At 37.5% G+C, this 25,651-nt stretch overlaps 4 protein-coding genes across 4 annotated transcripts in view; 2 read left to right on the top strand and 2 right to left on the bottom strand.

Moving 5' to 3' along the window:
* Positions 1 to 25,651, bottom strand: part of LOC308524758 (olfactory receptor 4A5-like) — a gene marked incomplete at both ends in the record, with an annotated part of 363,276 nt that overhangs the window by 6,309 nt on the left and 331,316 nt on the right. The window lies entirely within an intron of this gene.
* LOC308525213 (olfactory receptor 5AS1) lies at positions 691 to 1,629 on the bottom strand (the record flags this gene model as incomplete). Its single annotated transcript, XM_081100000.1, has 1 exon — positions 691 to 1,629. One exon carries the CDS (start codon positions 1,627 to 1,629, stop codon positions 691 to 693), a length of 939 nt encoding a protein of 312 aa, XP_080956126.1.
* LOC308524675 (olfactory receptor 5F1) lies at positions 10,026 to 10,970 on the top strand (the record flags this gene model as incomplete). Its single annotated transcript, XM_081099253.1, has 1 exon — positions 10,026 to 10,970. One exon carries the CDS (start codon positions 10,026 to 10,028, stop codon positions 10,968 to 10,970), a length of 945 nt encoding a protein of 314 aa, XP_080955379.1.
* Positions 20,317 to 21,261, top strand: LOC308525204 (olfactory receptor 5F1-like; the record flags this gene model as incomplete). The annotated part of the gene is made up of 1 exon (XM_081099991.1): positions 20,317 to 21,261. The coding sequence occupies one exon, from the start codon at positions 20,317 to 20,319 to the stop codon at positions 21,259 to 21,261; it is 945 nt and encodes a 314-aa protein (XP_080956117.1).

Genomic DNA, 25,651 nt, shown 5'->3' with positions numbered 1-25,651 from the left:
TTATTCCCTGATGGCAAGGAGCTTCTAACATGGGTGAGTTGACAGATATGTCAATGTATAACTTCAAAACAACATAATAAAGAATATAATGACTCAGAGAAATACAAATACCATATGATCTCACTAATATGTGGAATCTCATTAACACAATAAAATTATGAACAAAATGGAACCAGAAGCATAAATACTAGTACAAGGAACAGACTGGCCGTTGCCTGAGGGGAGGCAGGTGTAGGTAACTGGATAATGAAGGTGCAGGGATTAGCAAAAGAACATATATGCATACCCCATGGACAAGGACAATAGTGTCGTGAAGGCCAAGGGAAGGGGTGTGGGGGTGGGTGGAGGTGGGCAAAGGGGGGAAACGGGAACACCTGCAATAATGTCAACATCAAAAAATTTTAATTAAAAATAAGAATATAATGAATCAGAGTACAAAGCTTTATAAGAACACTAGTTGAAGAGTAAATATTATTTAATTCAGGAATGTTTCACAAAGTAGAATATTTTAGAGAGAACATTTCCATAGGAGAGGATGAAAGCATTTTAAAGGAGTGAAAATGGGAAGTTATTTTTATTTCTGGAAATAAATTTAAAATAGTTGATACAATTGTTCATGGCATAGTCATCATGCTGATATTGGAAGGGCAGGCTGTACTTTAAATATTTTTCAGTGATTGAAATTCTCAGTCATTTGAAAATCCCGTTTCTTGCTAATAGTTTTTGAAGGGCATTTTTTACGTCCTTGTTTCTGAAGCTATAGATTATCGGGTTAAACATGGGGAAAACAACAGTATAAAACACTGCAACTACCTTATCAGTGTTTAGGGAATAGCTGGTGGTGGGACGTAGGTACATAAACAGGAGTGTTCCGTAGAATAAGGTGACTGCTACGAGATGGGAAGCACAGGTGGAGAATGTTTTGCTTCTACCACCTGAGGACTTGATGCTCAAAACAGTGCTGAGGATACAAAAGTAAGAGATAAATATGACCATGAAAGTGCTGGTCTGAATGAAACCACATAAGACAAAGAGCAGAAGCTCATTGATATGGGTGTCTGCACATGATAAAGCCAGGAGAGGTGGGATATCACAGAAAAAGTGGTTAACAATATTGGAGCCACAAAATGGCAGCGTGAATGTGAGGCAGACATGTACCATCGAAGTCATACTTCCACTGAGGTAGGCCAGCACGATGAAGCAGACACAGACTCTGCTAGACATGAGGGTAGGATAGAGCAGTGGGTTACAGATGGCTGCATAGCGGTCAAACGCCATTGCTGCCAGGATGAGGCACTCAGCATCAGCGAAACAACCGAAGAAAAACATTTGCAGGGCACAGCCAGAGGGAGAGATGCTTCTCCTGGATGCTAAGAAATTCACCAGCATTTTAGGAGTGATTGCTGTAGAATAGCTGATATCTAAGAAAGACAAGTTGCTGAGAAAATAATACATGGGGGTTTGCAAGCTTGGGTTGATGTTAAATAGGATTATTAGGCCCATATTTCCCACCACAGTTAGTGTATATACTATGAGAAATACCAAGAATAGTGTGATTCTGAGAGGTAGATAATCTGTGAATCCAACAAGTAGGAACTCAGTTGGCATGGTATAATTACTCTCCAACATCTTGGTTTTCTAGTTCTTCCCATCCAAAATAGATGGTGTTGGAATACATGAGTTGACTCCAGTGATCAATGAATCAAGAATATCTTTCTTCTCCCTTCTAAAGAAGGATAATAAAATTATAGTCATGACATTCTGCCTAATATATTCGGTTTGTTTTTATTTTTGTCATTTTCTTTACTTTTTAATATATGTTTTATTGTTGATAGTATTACAGATATCTCTCATTTCCCCACCTGTCTTCCTCCACCCAGCCCTTACCCACCCCCTCAGGTCTTCACTACCCTATTGCCCATGTCCATGGCTATACATATTAGTATATAAGTTCATTGGTTTATCTCTTCTCATCCCCTCAACTCCACATCAAGGTATGTCAGTCTGTTCCCCAAAAATGTAGACACACAATGTCTGTAGATTCTACTACATTTTGAAAATAAAATATGTTTTAATAAACACTGCATTTTTAATAATTAAAGTGTGTATACATTTTTGAGACACCCTGTATATTGACAGAGTCCTGGTTTCACTTCTTACCCAAAATACTTTGGTGCCTATGGTGTTGAAATATTTTCTACTGCTATAAGAATATTATAAGATATTATTTTTAAAAAAATGTTAGTGCTGGAAAGAACCTCAGCAATTATCTAATCTATTCTTATTTTTCAGATTGGGTGACTAAGTCACATTCACAACATCATTCAACAAGTGACATGTTTACTAGTGACTTAAATCGGTGTGTACCTTATTTCCATAAATGGGTTATGGGATCAAAGTTCAACTTTCCTTCTTTGAGTGCCCATGAAATTAAAATTGTTTAGAGGGCTTGTTGATTAAGAAAATGAAATCCTTAATATTTCATTTCTCTTGAAGGATTCATCCCACACTACTTTGAGCCAAAATCTCCTAAAAGAATTTGAGCCCACTAATTTCCAAGGAAATCTCATCTGGCAAAGTTGTTGTTGGTGCCCATGAGTGGATTTTTATTTGCTACTCTATTTGAAGTATGACTATAAAATGTGCTCTCTCTTCTTTTCCAATGGCATTGTGCTGTAGTGGTTAAACAAACATAGGCAAACATGAGTTTAACTTCAGATGCCATATCTAATGTTCTACAAGTCATTTAACTTCTTTATGCCTAAATTTCTTTGTTTTGTTTAACTGGCCTAATAATATACTATAATGCTGAAACCAAGATTAAACTAGATAAAAAAGCACTCTTTACAGGTCTCGTTATACTATAAATGCATTAAAATGTATCTATTATTACTATTAATGTCATTATAATTATTGATGTTAACATCTGATTTGAAAATCCTAAGTTCTCTGACAGTTATAAAAAATGCTGTGTATTTATTTGTTACGATTTGAAATATACCTGACTTGTTTATGACTTAATAAAGTCATTTTGATCTACTTGTATGGCTTGTGACATTATTTTGATCCATAGTAAGTCCTCACTTAACATCATAAATAAGTTATTGAAATTTGGGGGAAATGAAGTAAAACAAAACCAGTTTTGCCCTAGATTAATTGATATGAACAAGTTTAAGTTCCTACAGGATCACATCAACATTATTATGAAATGACATTGAACAAAACAGTGTTTTAGAGGACCTGCTGTATTAGTTTATGGTTTAAATGAAGTTGTTCTGATCTAAAGGTGATTTTTTTATTTTGCTTTGAGGAGGCCATGTCAGCATGATATCATTAAAATTATTGTGCTACTGAGTGCTTATTGATATAAACAGATTGAGGAGCCACTATGATATAATGAACTTTTAAACTTCAGATACCAAGAGTTTATGAGGACTTACTAGTGTTTGGTCTTGGCAAGGCTACTCTTTGCTGACCTACATAGCTCTCCACCTTAGGACATTAGCTCCTATCATGTCAAAACTAGTCTTAGTGGGCAGTGGAAACATGAATCAGTCTCATGAAGGAGATCATCTTGCCTGCTAACATCAGCATCTCTGTTCTGATAGGATAGCAACATGCTCTAGCAACAAAGGACTTTCCATTAATGCTGACAGCTAGACATCAGCTTTTGTGTGGCTTAGCTGACTCCTCTGAGAGCCAACTCGTGGACAAGTACACTGCAACTAACGTTAGACTTTATTTATTTCCCCTTTGCCTGGAACAGTAGCATAGTGAATCTATCATTAGTTTGGAGTAGTTTATTTCTGTTGACTCATTAAGAGATATTATCCTGTATGCTACTGGCTTGTGAAATCTTTTTGTTACAAATTACAATTCTAGCAGCGAACGTATGTTAAAAAATTGGCAAAGACAATTTAAGTCTTTGAGCATAACTGTACCTCAGACAAAACATGGAACAAACATAACATAGGCATATTCTCTATGCCCATAGAAACTAAGGTTTATCCTGCTGAAGAAGTTTAGCTTAATTCATTTAGCTTACTCAGTTTCATTAGACCATTGAATTTCCCCAAGTTCCAAAATAGGCACAGTGAGTTTCCCCCTCATAACAATAAGGAACACGATGAATCAGACAGTGAATTTTGGAAACTGTCATGGTTAAGGTAAGGTTAGAATTATGGCCCACCCCATCTCCTACCCACTCCCCCAGCCTACAGAGTCAGCGAAGACACATGATATCTAAGGCAATATTATCTGTGATACTCACACAAGATATTTTGTTGATGCTTTAGAGAATCAGTCACTTACCTCAGTATCATCTAGAATTTTGAAGTAAAGAATTTATTTTGGATAAGACACCGGCAACATTTTCTCTCCAGTTATGGAGCAATAGCATAGTGAATCCATCTTGTAGTAGATCTTGTAAGGAATGAATATTTATCACATAGTTTGTGACAAGTGGGACATTGCCCCAAGATAATCCCCAACCCCAGAAGGACTTTGGATAAACAATTACTTTTGTTCCAGTGAAATGGCTTGAATGATTTATTTTAAATGAGAAAGATAATGAACTGACTATAATGTGGCCAGTTACAATACAACATATGTCTCCTTCACTGGGAGATCTTTGATTAAAAAACAATATCAACAACAAAAATCCTTAAATTATACCAACAAAGAGAAAGATTTATCCTGTATATTCTATGATGTCTATCAGATACTTCAAGACACCTTAGAGCATTTAGTTACGTAATGGAATTCTAAATTATAAGCTAAATGCTATGAAGAAGAATCCCAGGGACCCTAATTTTTGTTGTTTCTCAATCATCTGAGTGACTGCAAAGAAATATGTCTTGAATTGTAAGATATAAGAATGAGAGCTGTGACAAAAATAAAACCACCTGGATTTGAATGTTAGTTTTGTCACTTCACAACTGTGAGGCATTGAGCTACTTATTTAACCTTACTTTTATCAATTGGTAAATTGTGCATAATAATTGCCCCCTTTATCAGATTCTTGTGAGGAGTGAGATAACACATGTAAATACTTAGCACCTGATTTTATTAATTTAATGGCTACTAGCTTTCTTTTGCAATTATACAATTATAGCAATAAAATATATATTTATTTCACTTAAATAAAATAGAAAATCATTAACAAGTAGGATTTGCTCATGAACACAGTAAATAAATATTTAACAGTCAAAAATAAATCAATGCAATTCACTATAATATCATTCTAAAAAAGAACATAATCATATCATATGTTCATATCAAGAACATAATCAGAAACAATGATTTAATATAATTCAACATTTAGTCATAACGAAATACTTTAGCAAATTAAAAACAGAATATCACTTCCTAACTTGATAAAGGGAATATACAAAAACCTATAGCTAATATAATATTTAATGATAAAACGGATGAATGTTTTCCTTCAATACAGTAAACAAGCTAAAGATATGTGTTCCCTCACCACTTCCATTCTACATGGTACTGATGGTTCTACCAGTGCAATAGGCAAAAAAGGAAAAACAAACTAAGGAAAAAGTGAATAAAGTTTGGAAAGGAGAAAAATAACACATTAATTTCAAAATTTAAATATAACAAATACCATTTGTAATAGCATCAAAACATGAAACACATAGTGTTAAGTCTAATGAAATATGCATAAGAACTATATACAGCAAAATATTGTAAGCAACAAAATAATGACGAGAGAAATTTAAAAGCTATATAAATGAAGTAATATACTGTGCTCATGGTCTGGAAGACTCATTAGTGTTAAGACATCTACTGTCTCCCAACTGATCTACAAATACAGAGCAATAATGATCAACTCCCAGCAGTCCTTTTGTAGAAATTTATAATCTGAAACTAAATAGTAAATGTAAAGAACAGAAAATAGCCAGAATCTTGGAAAACATATTGTAACAGACACTATCTGATTTCAGATGTATTATGAAGCTACAGTAATTAAGATAGTAATGAAGAATAGCATAAAAAGTTTAGAAATTGATCCAAACCTATATGGTCAAATAAATTTTACAAAAAATTAAATCTATTAAAAAAGGATAGTTTTGTTGTTGTTGTTGTTTTTAAATGGTAGGAGATCAATTAGACATCAATTTGCAGAGGAAAAAGGAAGAAAAAGAAAAAAAAAGGGGAAGAGAGAGCTATTCTCCTATTTACCAAAGATAAATAAAAACGTAAGTCCACACAAAGAGGGTCTTTGTGCATGATTACTTTAAATTAGAAACAGACCTAAGGGCAATCAACTGATGCTACATCTATAGAATGGACAACTACTTAATAATAAAAGGAAAAAACTGATAAAAGTAACCACCTAGTTGGATCTCAAAACAGTGCAATGAGACAGAAGCCAGATTCACAAAGGCTTCTAGTGTATGATTCCACACATGATTATCCCATTCTGGACAGGGAAAAAACATGGCATAAATCACACCAATGCCTTCACAGTGGTTGTCAGAGACCGGAAGAGGGGCTGGAGCTGTCTGTAAGGGGTACAATGGAAGTTATAAAACTGGATAAAATATTCCGTGTTGGTTGTGGTGGTTATAAGACAGTAGGTGTTTGTCAAAACTTACCAAACTGTCCACCTAAAAACAGTGATAATTTTCTCTAAGACTCCTATGGTATAACACACCTGACTAAAAAAGTAAGTTTCCAACTTATCATTTAATCATTTTTAGTTAAAAATTTGTATTTATTGTTCTTCCTGCTTCTTCCTTAAATAAACTTTTTTAAGATTTAAATGTATAATCTCTTGTTTAGTAAATTCAATCTCCTTTCTTAGACCTGTTTTTTTTATGGTTTAATAATATTAATCTTTCCTTCCCCTGCTATGATAACTCACTATGCTGATTTTCTTTCTGTCTCTCTTAATTCACATTTCTGGTAGCTCAATTACAAATTATTTTTAAGTATGTTCATATTTTATGTTGTTAAGTTTCATACATTAGTAAATAAATATTATGTATTTGATAGATATCAATAGAGCAGATTTTAAGGCTTGAGATTAGGAACTTTGCAAATCAAGCTTTTTAAACAATATTTAACACAATGTAACAGATTTTTCTTCACATGCAGAGATACTTTAACTGCTTTGAAGTTTGAAAGATTGGATTTGTCAGAAGATACACAGAGAAAAGTATATGTACATGTACATATATACACATGTGAGTATGTGTGTAATCTAAGTGACTAAGATAAAATTTTAGATGAAACTGGACAGGGGACTTAAGTTGCTAGGTATTAATTCTTTCCTACAAAATTGTGTTCAGGTTGACTCTCCAACTTCCTAACAGTTTGTTCATTGAAAAAGCATTTAACAGCTTTATGTCTTACTTTCCTTATCTATAAAATACTATTTAATAAAGAGGGAATATGCTAATTGACCTTCACACCATTGCAAAGATGGTGGTGCCCACAGCCAATAAGGAGGGAATATGCTAATTGACTATCACGTCCTCAAAGATGGCAGCACCCAGTCCCCTCAGCCCCACTGGGGTGGCAGATGTGCGGCCGCTCCATGCATCTGCCTCTGGAGACCCCCAGTCCCCTGAGCCCCCCAGTTTCCCTGGGCCGCCCAAGGCTCAGGTAACCAGGGCCGGCTGAGGCTTGCGCTGCCGGCAGTGACAGCAGCAGAGGTGTGACGGGGCGTCACCTTCCCCTGATTGCTGGGTCACCTCCCACCCCTGAGGGCTCCTGGACTGTGAGAGGGGGCAGGCCCGGCTGAGGGACCCCCCTCCAGTGCATGAATTTTCATGCACTGGGCCTCTAGTATGTAACATAATAATGCCAACCTCAAAGACTGGTGTAGAGGTGAACTGAGAATTCAAATGAAAAATTGTGATATAGTATTTCATGACTGCATATCCATTCTCTCTATGCAAATAGATTCTCCATGCATCTGATGCTCCATGTGGTTTACTTCACATTGTTTTACTTGTGAATTGAGGTAGAGAAAATCTGCAATTTTACCCCCTTGTAGAATAAGAATTATAGACAATAATTACAGAAAAACAACACAAGTTTTAAATCATAAAAAAGAAATTAGGCTCTTTTATTCAATGTCCTATTTGCTCAGGGTATAGGTTCTTTTTCACTGTCGACAATATTACAGATGTCCCTCAATCTCCCCACCCCCCTGACCCTCACCCAGCCTTTCTCCTCCAAACCTCTGCCCTACTCCAGGCCTTCACACACTATTGTCTGTGTTTATTGGTTATGCATATATGCACATTATTTCTGTGGTTAATCTCTTCCCATTTCCCCTCATCCCTGTCCTGAGATATGTCAGTCTGTTCCATGCATCCATGCCAGGGGATCTGTTTTGTTTGTCACTTTAATATGTCCATTAGATTCCACATATAAGTGAGATTATGTGATAGCTGTCATTCAGCATAATATTCTCCAGGTCCATCCATGCTGTCACAAAAGGTAATAGTTTTGCTTTAAACATTGTACGATGAATATTAGTTTTATCTTCTCATTAATTTCACTCCAGTACAGGGTTGGATTAGAGATGAAGTTATCCAGACAAAGGGAGGGTCACAGACACAGACACACACAAACACACACTCACAAACATACCAAATACACTGGAAGGAAGAAGGATTTAGTCGTGATCTATGTTCTTTTGGAAGCATCTGAAAATAAGAAAAGACGGGCAATGTAAATAGGCAGTTTTTATGTTGGCAAAGTCTTTAAAGTAATACAGAGATCAGGAGCCGTTTCATGATGCAATGTTTGATTCCACATAACTGCATGTGATCATATTTTATTTTCCTTTGAGACTGGAAGTTTCTACCTCTGGAGATTTAACATCACAATTAAACACTACAACTTAGTCCCTGTGGTCACCCAATTCTCTTCCAGGAAAGCAAAATAAAAGTGGAGCAACATGTATTTTCTCAGAAGCTGTCTCAAATTTTTACAAATAGGTCATTAAAATTTTCACTGTGTTTCATCTCATTTAAAAGTGAGGGTATATTGACAATATTACAGATGTCTTTCATTAAAAACATTTTTTTTTTTTAGCTACAACTGAGAAGTGCTGATAAAAAAGAGAAAGAAAACCATAGACTACACAGGTAAGACAATGGAAGACAGCTGTAAGGTTTTGGTGCTGTTATTCACCAAAATGGACAGGTAGCAAGCGCTACAACAAGACATTATTTTGAAATGTACATTGTAAGTAGAACAATAGTTTGATAGCACATCACAAAGTCAGTCTTCAGAATTGAAGGATGCCAAAGATTGGTTCTTTGAAATAATAACTATTTTGCTGCTTGGGTTACATGAGAGTTACTTTTTGGAGGCAATGAATGAATTTGGGATTTGAAGAATAAACAGAATGGTGTTGAGTGGGAAAATGTATTTCAGTTAAAACTACATACTTGTTTAGAAATTGGCAAACACTTCAGCAAGGATATCTGTATCCTTCACATTTTGGATGTGGGATGGTAGAAAAAAAAATAGAACACCATTTGTTGGTTGCATTTGCAGAAACTTAAGTGAAGTATGTGGACTTGAACAGTAATTTAAGTCCAGGTTCAATGCAGACAATTGCTTAATAAATTCAAATGCTTGTCCATTTTCCCAATAATTTTCCTTTAACTTCAATTACTCTACTTACTATGCTATGCTATCCTAGGTTTTATCTCATGCGTGAATGTCCTCATTAACATTCATACTATGTTTGTAAACTTTTTAAAAATGAGACATACAAACTGGCCGGCATGGCTCAGTAGTTGAGCGTCAGACTATGAACCAGGAAATCACAGTTTGATTCCCAGCCAGGGCACATACCCAGGTTACAGGCTCAATCCCCAGCAGGGTGTGTGCTGGAAGCAACCGATCAATAATTCTCTCTCATCGTTGATGTTTCTATCTCTCTAGCCCTCTCCCTTCTTCTCTGAAACCAATAAAAATATATTATTTAAAAAAGAGACATTCAACCTAATATAAGCTTAAGCAAACTATATGTGTAACACATGACCAGAACTAATTATACTTTGGTGACAGAGTTCATCCTGCTGGGATTAGCAGACACACTGGAGCTACAGATTATCCTCTTTTTCCTCTTTTTTGTCATTTACACACTGACAGTTTGCGGGAATGTTGGGATGATCCTCTTAATCAGGACTGATTCCAGACTCCACACACCCATGTATTTCTTCCTGGCTAACCTGTCCTTTGTGGACATTTGTTATTCGTCCACCGTCACCCCAAAGATGCTGGTGGATTTATTGTCAGAGAAGAAAACCATCTCCTTTGCTGGCTGCTTTCTGCAGCTGTACTTCTTTATCGCCTTGGCCACAACTGAATGCATCCTCTTTGGCTTAATGGCCTATGACCGGTATGTGGCCATATGCAACCCCCTCCTGTACCCCTTGGTCATGACCAGGACAGTCTGCCTGAAAATGGCAGCAGGGGCTTTTGCAGCGGGACTCTTGAACTCCATGGTGAACACAAGTTATGTAAGCACCCTGCCGTTCTGCAGTTCCAATGTCATCCACCACTTCTTCTGTGACAGCCCTCCACTCTTTAAGCTCTCCTGTTCAGACACACGCCTGAATGAAAGCATCATTTCTACTTTTGCTGGAGTGAATATGGTCGGGACTCTGCTGGTCATCCTCACCTCCTACTCCTACGTTCTCTATTCCATCTTTCGTATGCATTCAGGGGAGGGCAGGCACAAAGCTTTCTCAACGTGTGCCTCTCACCTGACCGCCATAATTCTGTTCTATTCCACCGCCATCTATACTTATCTGAGACCTAGTTCCAGCTACTCCCTGGGTCAGGACAAAGTGGCTTCCGTGTTCTACACGGTGGTGATCCCCATGCTGAACCCTCTGATCTACAGCCTCAGGAATAAGGAAGTGAAGAAGGCTTTATGGAATGTATTTGCCAGGAAAAGGATCCCTTCATTTTTTTGATGATTTGGTTAATTTTCTGAACCTAGCGGAGTATTTAATGAACTTGCAGTGCCTAAAGTTTTTCATAAGAATATTTCTAAGTAATCATGTTGTGTAATATTGAAACATATGTACTGTATAAGAAAAGATACCTTAAATTTACCTAAGCATAATGCAAATTACCAAATTTAAGTAAGAACATGGACCCTCATCTTAACCATTCTGTAATCTCCCTGGATGCTCAAAAGTAAGACCTTTTTGTAATAAAATCTTGCCTATTGAAAGAAAGGTATAGACTACCTAGTAACAAAAGTCATAATATCACATGAAACTAGGCATAGGATCTATTTTTATTTATTCATAAACCATTTCCCTGTGCATTATTATTATTCATCATTTATGATTTGCAAATATTGTTATATATCACATATCAAAATGCTTTAAATTTAAAATCTTTCCATTTAATGTATTAAATTATCCCCTCATAAGATCCTTAAATAAAATTTCAGAAGTACTGTTTAAATTGCAACTGTAAACGCACCAGATTTTATTTCTCTTATTCTACCATTTACATATCTATTCCTTAAAGTATAAAAATGAGTTTGTGCAAAAGCATGCTATCAAGAGACGCTGTCTGATTAAAATGCACAAATTATAGCTTTTCTGTATCCTTCCCTTCTTAAAAATGCCCAACCCTTCTCTTCCCTTCTCTCTCACGGTACTGACACAGACACACAAAGCCACATACTCACAGATTGAGCTACAGCAAAGCATATAATCAGTGGATGGTTCCAAAGAGAAGGCTCAATATTCAATGGACGAATGTGATATATATTCTTCACAAAAGGCTTCTAGAGTTCCTTCTCACAGAAAATCCTATCAGCTTCCAATAAAATAAATTTAAATTTAATATTAAAGTCGAGCAGATTAAAAGATACAAAATAAATAAGTAATAGGGATAGTTTATGTAATATACAGTGTGACGACTATAGTTAATATGACTATATTGCATATTTAAAGGTTGCAAAGATAGTAGATCTTAAAACTCCTCATCACAAGGAAAAAATTTTGTAAATACTATATGTATAGTGATGAGTAATAAGCTAGACTTACTGTGGTGATCATTTCACAATATAAACAAATATTGATTTATTATATTTTACAACGGACACTAATATAATGTTATATGTAAATTATTTCTCAAGAATAAAAAGTTAAACATTATTAACATAAAAGTAGCAGGGCTTAGTACAACTCTGGAGGAAAGTGAGTGGGGACCAAGGCTTGCTAAAAAGAGACAGCCACACTTATGGTTTTTGAAGGAAAATTCCTCAAGACCCATCTCTTGCCCTTGTCTTTGGAGTGGCACCTGAGTGGGGAGGTGATGGCCGATGTGGCATAGCAGGCTTTATGACCTGTCACTAACAGGTCACCCTGCTCATACATACAATGCTCTCAGTGGTCCACGCAAGGTGGCCTTGGCCAGATGGATGTTCATGAAGGAATCAGTGTTGTCTGTGCATCCAGGGGCCATGTTCTCACCCCACTTTGGTTACCTGGCCCTGGAGGTAGAACGATCAGGCTGGTCTCAAAGGTGGTTCACTCTTTCACTGAGTAGTTCACCTATGTTATTCTGTACCACCTTGCCTGCTTTTTGGCTGGATTCTTTCCACTTTTTTTGTCCCAAGAATTTAATGAAATCACATATGGAATGAAGACATTTCACCAGTAAATACTAATATTATATTCCTTCCATTGAATGTTTTCATTTTCAATGAAACAACATTTGGACAATGCAATCCAGTTATTCTGAGACTTGGATTTTTAGATATGTCATATTTCAGACATACCATGTTCTCTGTCTGCTCTCCAATACAGCCCTCTTACATGTAATTCATCTCATTTACAAAATTTGCGAACATTTCCTACTTTGGAGACTATTATAACTTAATGATGATGGCATTTTATTTTAATTACTTGAATATGTGCTTCTTATGTAAATTTTGAGTATTTCTTTATTCCATTTATTTAATTATGTAAAGTTAAATTATTTCTTGTAATATTTTTAAAATTATATTTTCTTGCTTATTGTTCAATGCATTTATATGGAAAACATTCCAAATATTTTATTTAATTTAAAAAAGAAACTTACATTATAAAAATATTGAGACTTCTAGTTATTATATTGAAAGTAATTTTATCTTCTTTTTTTTTCTTTAGAACCTGAGACTACTTATTAAACCCTTCCTTATGAATGTACATTATTTTGCCCCTTGCTATGGTATCTTTATTGCTTTCTGGTTTTTAAATTTTACAGTTTTCTATTTCATTTGAATGACTATTTCCTAAATATACAGATATCAATCAATGTTTTGTTTTACTCAATGTTTTCTGAATGATTTATGTATTAAAATGAATTAAAAAAGTGTGAAATACATGCCTTTAAGGTTTTTTTGGTCAATTTTTTCATTAGTGATTAAGTAAGACCAAATAACTTCAGAACCTGTCAATGCTACAAAGTTGGAAAAGTTAGTCAACAAGATGAAAGGACTCAAAGAAACAATAGTCTACAATTGCATATATCCAAATAAATAAGCAATAAAACATTTCATGAATAGATGGATTCCTCCATTAAATATTTGCATATACTGGTACTGCCCAGGAAAGGGTTAACTCAATCAGCCTGGGCTGCCTAAACTGTGCATATTCCAAGGGTCTTCAGGACTGGACCTTGACTGGCTCCTGAGAGAACCTCTGAAACCTTGGGATATCCTACCTGATAAGAGCATCTTTGTATCCTGGGGCCCACAGGTAACAGTTTATGCTAATGATGTAATTCATGGTGAAAGCTTGTTTTATATTCCTGGGCTTTGGCCAGTGGTCGGCAAGCTGCGGCTCGTGAGCCACATGCGGCTCTTTGGCCCCTTGAGTGTGGCTCTTCCACAAAATACTGACTTCTGCGCATGGGCCACGGAGTTTTAATCACACTGTACGTGCGCGCCCGCACGTGGTATTTTGTGGAAGAGCCACACTCAAGGGGCTAAAGAGCTGCATGTGGCTCTCGAGCCGCAGTTTGCCGACTACTGGACTAGCCCATATCAGTTTAAACCCAGGGTGGCAGGCAGAGTTACGCGAGCCCTCCATGTCCATGTACTGACCCTCAATAAAACCCTGGACACCAAATCTTGATTAAGCATTTCTGGATGGTGGTACTTCATCCAAGTTGTCAGACAGCACTGCTGGGAGCATTACGTTCTGTCTGTGTGATTGTACTGGGACTGGTTTCTACTGGGCACTGCCCTACACATCTTTTTCCTTTGCTAATTTTAATCTATTTTTTAGCTGCAATAAACCATAACCATACATATAAAGGCCTTTCTGGCAGCAAGCAATCAATTTAATGTATCCTATTCAGGTTTGGGGAAATGCCATCAGCCTTTCCCAGATTCAGCCCTGCTGTCATGCTGGAATTGGCTTCCAGGTTTTTTCTATCACACCAACCACACATCACCCCCAAACTCAGCCACAGGTCCCACAGAGCTGCACAACCTCAGCCTTGGCTGGGATCTGCACTCTGGACTGAGTCATGTCCTAAGTCTCCAGGTTGCTGGCCCCTCCCAGCCCATGATGTCAGATCCTGAGTGCTCAGGCTGCTGAAGCTGCACTGGGCACAAGGAAGCAGGCCCATGCCTAGGGGGTTGAGCCAGGACGGGTAATGCCAGAGGTGGTGCAAGGCTGAGATAAGAAAATGAGCCAGGACAGGAGAGAGAGAGGCAAATGAGTGATAAAATCCCCAGCTTAGGGAGGCAAGGTTTTAACTCACCATAATCCAGTCCAGGTGCTCTCCCTTCCCATTGCAGGCCAGAGGTGGGCTGAACAGCAAGTTGGAAGGGGACTAGCAGTGAAGTAATGCTTTCCAGGCTTCAATCCTCCTGGACTTCTTGTCCTATCTGGGTTGCCATATGTTACACGATAGGAGAGGGGCTCATCTCCCCTGGTTGCTTACAGAAGTGGGTTCTTGGTACTGCTAAAATAAGCATTTCTGAAGGCCTCCACGGGAGGATGAAGTTCAGTGGAAAGCTTTTTTTCCGTGGAATTTTACTACTGGGTTTCCAAAGCATTTCCCTTAGTCCAGTCATAAAAGCAGCATAGCCGGGGCTTCAGTAGAGCTAAACTCAGAGTCAGTGTCCAGAGTTTCCTTTCCATGTTGGAGCTGGGTACAGTCCAGCATCAAGATAGCTTAATTTCTGTTTCCCTGCTTAGTCCATTAGTCCATTGCGTGGGGTCCAGAGGGCCACATGGCTATGGAGGAAAAACAGGCAGGAGCAAAATGAGAGTCCCAAGAGCCAAGAGGAATCAAGAGCACATTTCTTCTTTTTTTTTAATTGATTTTAGAAAGGAAAGAAGAGGGAGAGAGATGGAAACATCAATGATGAGAGAGAATCATTGATTGGCTGCCTCCTGCACAGCCCATACTGGGGATTGAGCCCACAATCTGCACTGGGAATCAAACTGTGACCTCTTGGTTCATAAGTCAACACTCAACTGTTGAGCCACACAAGCCAGCCAAGAGAGAGCACATTTCTTTGTTTAAGTGATTATGTATTTCCAATCTTCTCACGCTTGCAATGGCCATGCCCATTCTGGCCAATGATCTCTGTTCCCAGGTGTAATTAACGGGCAAGTATCTTTCCTATGTCACTTTAATTTTATTGATGATGTGTCTATCTTTTCTTTCCCCTTTCCCCAGCATTTTGCAGAGGATAGGCTGGTGATTCCCTGGGGAGTGAAAAGTTGCCAATTCCAGGTGAAGTTACCCAAGTGACATGCTTATAATGTCTGTCTTTTTTGTTGTTGCTCCTATTCTATTATCAATGACTGGTTAATTACAATAATATCAGTTTATGCTCTAAAAATTTTGTTAGCTCATTTAAGAAAAGAAAAAATATAAACAAGTAACTGAAAATGACAATTCTATTATTAACATGTCCTATTAATACAATTGAGTAGGTTTGTATAATCCAGCATTTCATTCTACCTTTCATGTTGTAGTCTTTTTAAAATATTTAAATTACATAGTATACAACATTCTTGCCTAATATTTCCAAGATATGTGGAAATGATAATCAGCACAAGAATGAGTATCTTTGTCAGGTAAATCAAGATTAACTAAGATATTTGGCACCTTTACAATTCTAGTTTCTAACTCCATTTTACATAGAGTTTCTTTTGGTAATAATGGAGTAAGTGCAATGTGAAAATGTAGAAGTTACCCTGCAGGTCATAACTGTAAAGTCCCTTTGTTCGATACCAATCAAGAGACTACAATCGCCAGAACACTACAGTTGATCTCCTATGTACTTTCTGTGAAAGTCAACATCTGCATTACCTCATGAGATAATGAAAGGAAAAGTTTACACAGATGTCAATCAGGGAATAATTTTTAATAGCTCGATGGTGAGATTCTCACATCTAGTTTTTTATTGAACTTATTGGGGCGACATTGGTTAATAAAATTAGATAGTTTTCAGGTGTACACTTCTATAATATATCCTCTGTGCATTGTGGTATATGTTCACCACCCCAGGTCAAGTATCCTTCCACCATCATTTATCCCCACTTTACCCTCTTCTATCTCCCCCACCAACCCCATGCAGTATCCTATCTAATAATAGACAAACATGGTAATTAACTGTACCTCCGACACACTTCCCATTGGCTAATCAGGGCAATATGCAAATTAACAGCCAACCAAGATGGCGGCTGGCAGCCAGGCAGCTGAAGCGAACAGGAGGCTTCCTTGCTCCAGTGATGGAGGAAGCCAAGGTTCCCCACCTGCCGCTGCTGGGCTCTGAGCTTGCACTCTAAGAAACAATGTTGCAAGTATAGAAGCTAAATAAGTCCCATGCTTTCAGCCAGCTGGCCGAGCTGGAGTTGCAACAGAGTTTCAATTATAGAACCCAAACAAACCCAGATCCCTGCTTTCAGCAGCTGAGGTCTCAGGGCTGGAGCCGAGCCTCAGAGCTAAAGCCGGCTCTCAGTTCCAGTGACAGCCAAAGAAGGTAAATAAATCCCAGAATAAAAAAAAAAGGCAAATAGGAGAGGTTGGGAGCTTCAGTCACAGGTCAGCCAAAAACGGCCCTCAGCTCCTCACCCAGACTGGCCAGGCACCCCAATGGGGACCCCCAACCTGAAGAGGGTGTGACCAGCTGCACACAGCCATCATCCCCTCATCCAGGCTGGCCAGGCACCCAAGCAGGACCCCCACCCTGATCCAGAACACACTTCAGGGCAAACCAGCTGGCCCCCACCCATGCACCAGGCCTCTATCCTATATAGTAAAAGGGTAATATGGCTCCCAGCACCGGGATCAGCAGAGCAGCGAGGCCTCACTGCCCCTGTGTCAAGTGGAGCTGTGAGGCCTCCTGGCACCGGGATCAGCAGAGCTGCGAGGACTCCTGGTCCCTGGAGCAGCTTGACAGGGGGCAGCACCAAACCCCCTGATCGCCCTGTGGTTCTGTGTGTGACAGGGGGCAGGGCCACAACCTCCCTATCTGCTCTGCTCTGTATGTGACAGGGGAATGCGCCCCAACCCCCTGATCAGCCCTGCTCTATGCCTGATAGGGGGAGATCCCCAACCCCCTGATTGGTCCTGCTCTGTGTGTGACAGGGTACGGCGCCCCAACCCCCCCATGGGCCCTGCTCTGTGTGTGATGAGATGGAGCCGCAACCTCCCCATCAGCCTTGCCCTGAGTGTGGCAGGGGGGAGCTCCCCAACCCCCTGATGGGCCCTGCTCTGTGTGTAACAGGGGGCAGAGCCCCAACCCTCTGATCGGCCCTGCTCTGTGTGTGACAGGGTATGGAGCCCAAACCTTCCTGATGGGCCCTGCTCTGTGCGTGACAGGGGGTGATGCCCCAACTCCCCAGTCGGCCCTGCTCTGAGCCCAACCAGGGGCTGCACCTAAGGATTGTTCCTGCCCTCTGCCACCTGGGAGTGGGCCTAAGCCAGCAGGTCGTTATCTCCCAAGGGGTCCCAGACTGTGAGAGGGCACAGGCCGGGCTGAGGGACACCCCCCCTCCCCCCAGCCAGTGCACAAATTTTTGTGCACCGGGCCTCTAGTATTTTATAATGTTACATACAGATCTTTCTTTAGAAGCACAAGAACCTGCTGTGATGTTTGGAAGATTGGATTTACTAGAACACACATATATGAATATGTGTGTGTGCATATAGTATATGTGTATAAATGAATTCTATATATACACATATGTATATGTATATCTATAATAATAAAAGCGTAATATAGTAATTAGTCTGGATGTCCTCCTGGACGACCCTTCCAAAAGAAGCCGTGGCGGGTGGCGGCCAAGGCAGAGGCAGCTGCCGCAGTGGCGGGGGGCTTAGCCCCTTGCACAAATTTTGTGCATTGGGCCTCTAGTATATATATATATATATATATATATATATATGTGTGTGTTATAGATTTAAAATCTTCTAAGTAACTGAGGTAAAATGAAATTAGAAAAAATTAGGTAGCTGGGCATTAATGCTTTTGTTGAACACTGTGCTCAGGTCAATTATTGCACTTCCTAAGAATTTGTCCATTGGAAAGTCATTTATTTATTTTTTATTTTTATTGTTGCAAGTATTACATATGTCTCCCCTTCTCCCCCATTGACCTCTCCTAGCCTGCACCCGCCCTCACAGCAGACCTTCACCCCTCTATTGTCTGTGTTCCTGGGTTATGCGTATATGCATATAAGTTCCTTGATTGATGGAAGTAATTTTATAGCTTGAAGGCATTTGCAAAAATAATAATGCCTCCCTCAAAGACTGGTGTGAAAATTAATTAAGAATTTAAGTGGAAGCATGTAATATAGAACTCAAAGCATTCTAAATTCTCTCTGCCAATAAACTCTCCATGCATATGGACACACAATGTGCTTTATTCAACCAGGTTTTACTTGTGTATTTACATCTAGAAAATCTGTGTTATCATCCCCTTCTAGGATAAGAATCACAAACAATAATTACAATAAACCAACACAATTCTGAAATCATAAAAACAGAATCCCATTCGCTTAGTCATTGTCCTATTTGATCAGGGCATATTTAAAACACACACCATACAATGTATTTAGTTAGTTCCTCCTTCACATTAATTTCACTCAAGGGTAGAGTTGGACTGAAGTTTCAACTACTCGAAGGAAGGGACCATCTCTCCCACACACACACACTGGAGTAATGGGAAGAATAATAATTTGGTAGTTGGCTATGACCCTTTTGAAATAGGCTAAAAATATAAAGAGAGAGGCAATGTAAATAGCCATTTTTTTTTTTTTTTTTTTTTTACTTTGAGAAAGGACTTTAAGGAACTACAGAGATCAAGAACCACTTATGATGCAATATTTAATTCTATATGACTGCATATGATTATATTTTCTTTTGAGACAAAGTTTCTGCCTTTAGAGGATTAACTCCACAGTTAAACCCCATAACATAGTCCCCATGGTCACCCAATTCTCTTCCAGGAAAACAAAATAAAAGTGCAGCAACATGTATTCATTCAGAAGGACTCTAACATTTTTACCAGAAGGTAATTCAAATATTCACCACATTTCATTTCATTTACAATGTGATCTTTTTCTTTTTTACTTTTAAGCTCTAACTGAGAACCCCTAATAAAAAAAAGAAAATAATAGTCTACAGGAGTAAGACGCGGGGGGAGGAAGCTCATGAGGATTTGATGCTGCTATTCACTACGGGGGACAGGTACTGTGTATGCAACTACCTGATATTAATGATAGTGTACTTTGCATAGCAAACAATCATTTGATTCATTTTAAAAACACTACCAAATCAGTCTTTAATATACAATAGATGTCAAGATATTGGTTATTTGAAATGTCACCATTTTTTATGCTTGGGGTACACAAGAAATTTCTGGGAGGCAATGTGTGAATTTTGGAGTTGAGAAAAAAAATGGATTTGTGTTAATTGCGCATACATACCTTTCAGAGACTGGGAGAGACTAAGGCAGGAACATTGGTATCTTTTGCACTTTGTATGTGGGCTGGAAGAGAACAACATCTGTTGCATTTGAAGAAACTTAGTGGAGGATGTGAATTGAGAGCAGTTACTTGAGATTTAATAAAGTCAATTGCTTCATATATTCAAATGTTTCTCCATTTCTACACTAATTTTTCTCATTCTTCAGTAGCTCTGTTAACTGTGCTATATTAGCCAAGGGTGGTGTTTTCCCCCCATACGTGAATAAGGTCATTAATATGTCCACTATTTCCTGTAACCTTTAGATAGGGAAATATCTACTCCTGATATAAGTTAAGCAAACTATATTTCTTACAAATGACCAAAACAAATTATACTTTGGTGACCGAGTTCATCCTGCTGGGATTAGCAGACACGCTGGAGCTGCAGATTATCCTCTTTGTGCTCTTTTTTGTCATTTACACACTGACAGTTTGCGGGAATGTTGGGATGATCCTCTTAATCAAGATTGATTCCAGACTCCACACACCCATGTATTTCTTCCTGGCTAACCTGTCCTTTGTGGATGTTTGTTGTACCTCTAACACCACCCCAAAGATGCTGGTGGATTTGTTGTCAGAGAAGAAAACCATCTCCTTTGCTGGCTGCTTTATGCAGATGTATTTCTTTATCGCCTTGGCCACAACTGAATGCATCCTCTTTGGCTTAATGGCCTATGACCGGTACGTGGCCATATGCAACCCTCTCCTGTACCCCTTGGTCATGACCAGGACAGTCTGCCTGAAAATGGCAGCAGGGGCTTTTGCAGCGGGACTCTTGAACTCCATGGTGAACACAAGTTATGTAAGCAGCCTGCCATTCTGCAGTTCCAATGTCATCCACCACTTCTTCTGTGACAGCCCTCCACTCTTTAAGCTCTCCTGTTCTGACACACGTCTGAATGAAAGCATCTTTTCCACTTTTGCTGGAGTGAATCTGGTGGGGGTTCTGCTGGTCATCCTCACCTCTTACTGCTACATTCTCTATTCCATCTTTCGTATGCATTCAGGGGAGGGCAGGCACAGAGCTTTCTCAACATGTGCCTCTCACCTGACAGCTATATTTCTGTTCTATTCTACCTCCATCTATACTTATCTGAGACCTACATCCAGCTACTCCCTGGGTCAGGACAAAGTGGTTTCTGTGTTCTACACGGCGGTGATCCCCATGCTGAACCCTCTGGTCTACAGTCTCAGGAATAAGGATGTAAAGAAGGCTTTGTATAATGTAGTGACCAGAAAAAGGATCCCTGTATTTTTGTGATTTTTCAGTGAATTTATCAAATCTGGCAGAGTATTTAATAAACTTGCAAAGCCTGTTCAAGCCTACAGTTTTTCATTAGAATATTTTCCAAGTAATTATGCTCTGTATTATTCATGTAACTTGTATAAGATCATGAAACTTTCATTTAACCATTTTGTATCTTCACAGGCAACCTAAAAATAAGATTTATTTGTAATAAAATTTACCTAGGGAAAGAAAGGTATTGAGTATTTAGAAACAAAAGTCACAATATAACATAAAAATAGAGACATTCCAAATATTCTTTCTTTAACTTAAAAAATTAAAAGTGTTAAATATTGAGACTTTTAATTATTATATTGAGTATGATTCTAACATTCTTGTTTATTTAAATCTGAGAATATGTATCAAACTCTCTGTTATGAATGTAAATTGTGTTGCCTTTTGCGGTACTGTCTCTATTGCTTTCTGGTTTTCTAATTTTCCAGCCTTTTATTTCACTTGAATGTTGAATGTTACCACATTCCCTAAATATACAGATATCAATCAATGTTTTGCTTTACTCAATGTTTTATGAGTGATTAATTTATTAAAATTAATGAAAGAAGTTTGAAATGTATGCCTTTGGAGTTTATTTTGGTCAATATTTCCATTAGTGATTAAGTAAGTCCAAATAGAGACTAATTTCAAAACCTGTGAATGTCACAAAGTTAAAAAAGTCAACCAACAAGTTGTATGGACTCAAAGAATCAATATTCAACAACTGCGTAGATGCAAATAAACAACCCAAAACCATGATATTATTAACAGATGGAGACCTGCACTAAATATGTGCATATACTGGGACTGTGCAGGAAAGGTTAACTCAGTGAGCCTGGGCTGCCAAAACTGTGCCTATTCCAAGGTCTTCAGGACTGGACCTTCACTGTCTCCTGAGAGAACCTCTGAAATCTTGGAATATCCTACCTGATAAGAGCATCTTTGTACCCTGGGGCCCACAGCTAACAGTTTATGCTAATGATGTGACTCATAGTGAATGCCTGTCTTTGTATTCCAGGGCTTTGGGTTGGGCTGTATTAGTTTGATCAGGGTGGAGCAGTTGAAGACTAAATAACCAATAACTGTTATGTGAGCCCTCCATGTCTGTGTACTGACCCTCAGGAAAGCCCTGAACGCCAGATCTTGATTAAGCATTTCTGGTTGTTGATACCTCATCCTCAAAAATTAGGCTTATTTGTAATAAAACCTTCATCACCAACCAGGAATGCTCAGAGAATTCAGTTCTGTCTGTGATTCTACTGGCACATAAGTCATGGAAGCTTATGCCTGGCTTCTCTTGGACACTTCCCTCCACATCTATTTCCTTTGCCAATTTTAATCTATTTTTTAACTGTAATAAAATATAACCATACATATAAAGGCTCTTCTGAATTTTGTGAGCCCTGGTCAATCATTGAAGCTGATGGTGGTCTTGGGAATCTCGAACACAAGCACAAAGTTAAAAATTTTTTCCCTAGTATTTTTGTTTTAATTTTTTATTATTGTATTATGTAAAACATAAATTTCAGTTAGTTCAAGAAATATAAAGTAAATATGTGAATCAGAAAACAAAGTAAGTGAGCGCAAATAAACTCATCTCCCAAAATAAATTTTTAAAAAGTCATTATTGCTATAATTGAAACTTCTCTGTGATCATTCAATTACCCTGCATCCTTGACAGTGATAACCGCTCTTCTGTATTTTTCATTATTCCCTAGTTTAACTTTTAAAAATTAATTTATCTATATTCCTAAAACCGTATTTTTAAAACCTACTTTTTAATGTTAGGAATATATCATACACAGTTTACCTTCTGTATTGTTTGTGTTTTTCTTCAATATTGTGTTTCTAACATTCTACTGTATTCACATGTATCCCTGCACTCTTTAATTTCACAATTTTGTAGTATTCTCTTTCTTTAATGTGTCATAATTAAATTGTTATCTTCTATTATGACCAATAGTGATATGAATGTTACTTTCCATGTCACTCAATGCACAACTACAAGAATTCATCAGGTGTATCTTAGGATGTGGCATTACTTGTATATATATACATATGTTCAACTTTAAAATATAACAAACTGTTTTCTCAATTTCTTGTTTATATTTATACTCTCAACAATAGCACAGAAGACCTCAGGTTCCATTTCCTTGTAACACTTGTTATAGGCAGAAATTTAACTTCTTTTTTCCAAAATAGTGTGGATGACAGATATTTAAATCTTTAGCACATCTGAGATTTTTATTTTTTGACAATGTATTAGGTAGAGATCTTTTCTTTATTGAATGAAAACAGCTGATTTTCCACCACTGCTTATTTTTTTTAATATGTGTCCTCCATTCATCCTGAATGGCACCGTATAATATATGTTAAATTTTCATTAATGTGTTGACAATCTCTACACTCTATTCATTACTCAAACTTACACTTTCTTCATTGGTAGCCTTTCCTTCATATAATGACATTAATAACTCCTACATCTTTTTCATGTTTTGTTCTGGGTTAACCCACATAATTCCCAATTACTATGTTCAGGTGTGAAAGTTGGACAGTGAAGAAGGCTGATAAGAAAAAAAAAATATTCATTTGAAATATGGCTTTGGAGGAGAACTCTATGGGTACCCTGGGCCTCCAGGAGGATGAACAAGTGGATCCTAAATCAATTAAGCCTGAAACATTCTGGAGACAAAATGACAAACTGAGGCTGTCCTACTGCAGGCACATTGGGAGAAGGCAGAGTTCTTGAGAAAAAAAAAACATAATACTGGAAACTATAGAAGGCAGTGGTAAAAGAGGAATATCAAATATGACAGGGATTGATTCCACAAAGAATGGCATAGCCATGAATCTCCACTGAGCAGGGCTGTTGAGGCTAGGACTGCATGGACACCACTCATTCATAGGGTTCCCAGAAGTTAGAGCAGACACAACAGCATGTAAGAACAACTCTACAAAAATGTTACCCTCAGTTTTTCAGCTTTAAAACATTAATAAAGCTGTTTATATAATTGTGTTGTATTTACAGACCAGTTTTGTAAAACATATCTTTGAAATTTGGAGTCATCCTCATAAACATAGTGTAACTATTTGTGTTATTTATTAAAAATATTTTAATGATGTTTTATAATCTCCATAAGTTATGAGTTTTTATTGCTAGATCTATTTTCCTGCAGACCTTGTATATGGTTGCTATTATCCTTTTAAACATTGAATTCTAAATATTTTCTGCAGTGATGAAAAAATGCAACTAATTTTCATCTTTTATTTGGCAATCCAGACAAGCTATTTTATTAATTCTCATAATTTTTATTTTACTCTTTTACATGAGTTTATTCCTTATAGTTTTAAATTTTTATTTTGTTTTTCTTTCCTCCTCTAGCTGCACCCTCCATTGATTTTCTCCCAACAATTAGCTACATTAGACATCATTGTTTTACATAATCTTAAAGTAAATATCTCTAACCTTTCTTAGTCTTAAATACAAATTGAAATTATTTGGTTTACCCTGTTTCATTATTGACATAAAGAAACATAGAAAAAAAAACATTTTCAATGATAAATTTTTAGAACAAAAATTCAAGCAACGAGGTCAGAAACTTTAAACATTAAATTGCAAAAAATGACCTAACATTAAAAGTGGTTGTTCACTGTCCTCAAATTTGTAATGCTAACATCATCACGTTTTGAGACAGACTCACCATTCAAAGTGAATGCCCAATGGGCCTCATTATAAAAAATCTTTGGAGAATGTTTTTAGCTTAAATTAAAAGAGAGTACAGAACAATTGTTAATGAAGGGATAAGTACTATAAACAGTGATTATCTTAGAGAAAATTGATGAATACATGACAAAGATATGAAGATTCTCCCTAACTTCTTTTACTGTAATGTAATTAATCCCTTTGAAAATTGAAAATTCCTTCCTTTTATGTTGGGAAAAATATATGGCTCAGCACAGAATATTTCTTAATTATGCTATTTCCTATTGAATCTCAAGAGAACTCGTAGACATTACAGTTAATTCATCAACATATTATTCATATTACTCATTTTTCTGTGTAAAAAGGCAACCCACATGTGCATTTAGAAATGATTAAATAAAAAACCCACTTATCATATATTTTTATTTATTTCTTGCATGCATTTTCTTTATTACCTTAAATAAACTTACACAAGTGAAATATTAACATCCTGAAGTCAATCCTTAGATAAATTCTATATAATAAAAGCCTAATATGCTAAGTGTCCAATCATCCAGTCTTCCATTCAACCAATCAAAGCACAATATGCAAATGATATACTAAGGCTGCTCAACCACTCACTATGACGTGCACTGACGACCAGGGGGCAGATAGTTGACCAGTCGTTAT

This window comes from Myotis nattereri, assembly GCF_964212035.1.
Source record: "Myotis nattereri genome assembly, chromosome: 9".
Lineage (NCBI taxonomy): Eukaryota > Metazoa > Chordata > Mammalia > Chiroptera > Vespertilionidae > Myotis > Myotis nattereri.
The sequence above is the reverse complement of the archived record's forward strand: the minus strand, read 5'-3'. Positions and strand labels throughout refer to the sequence as shown.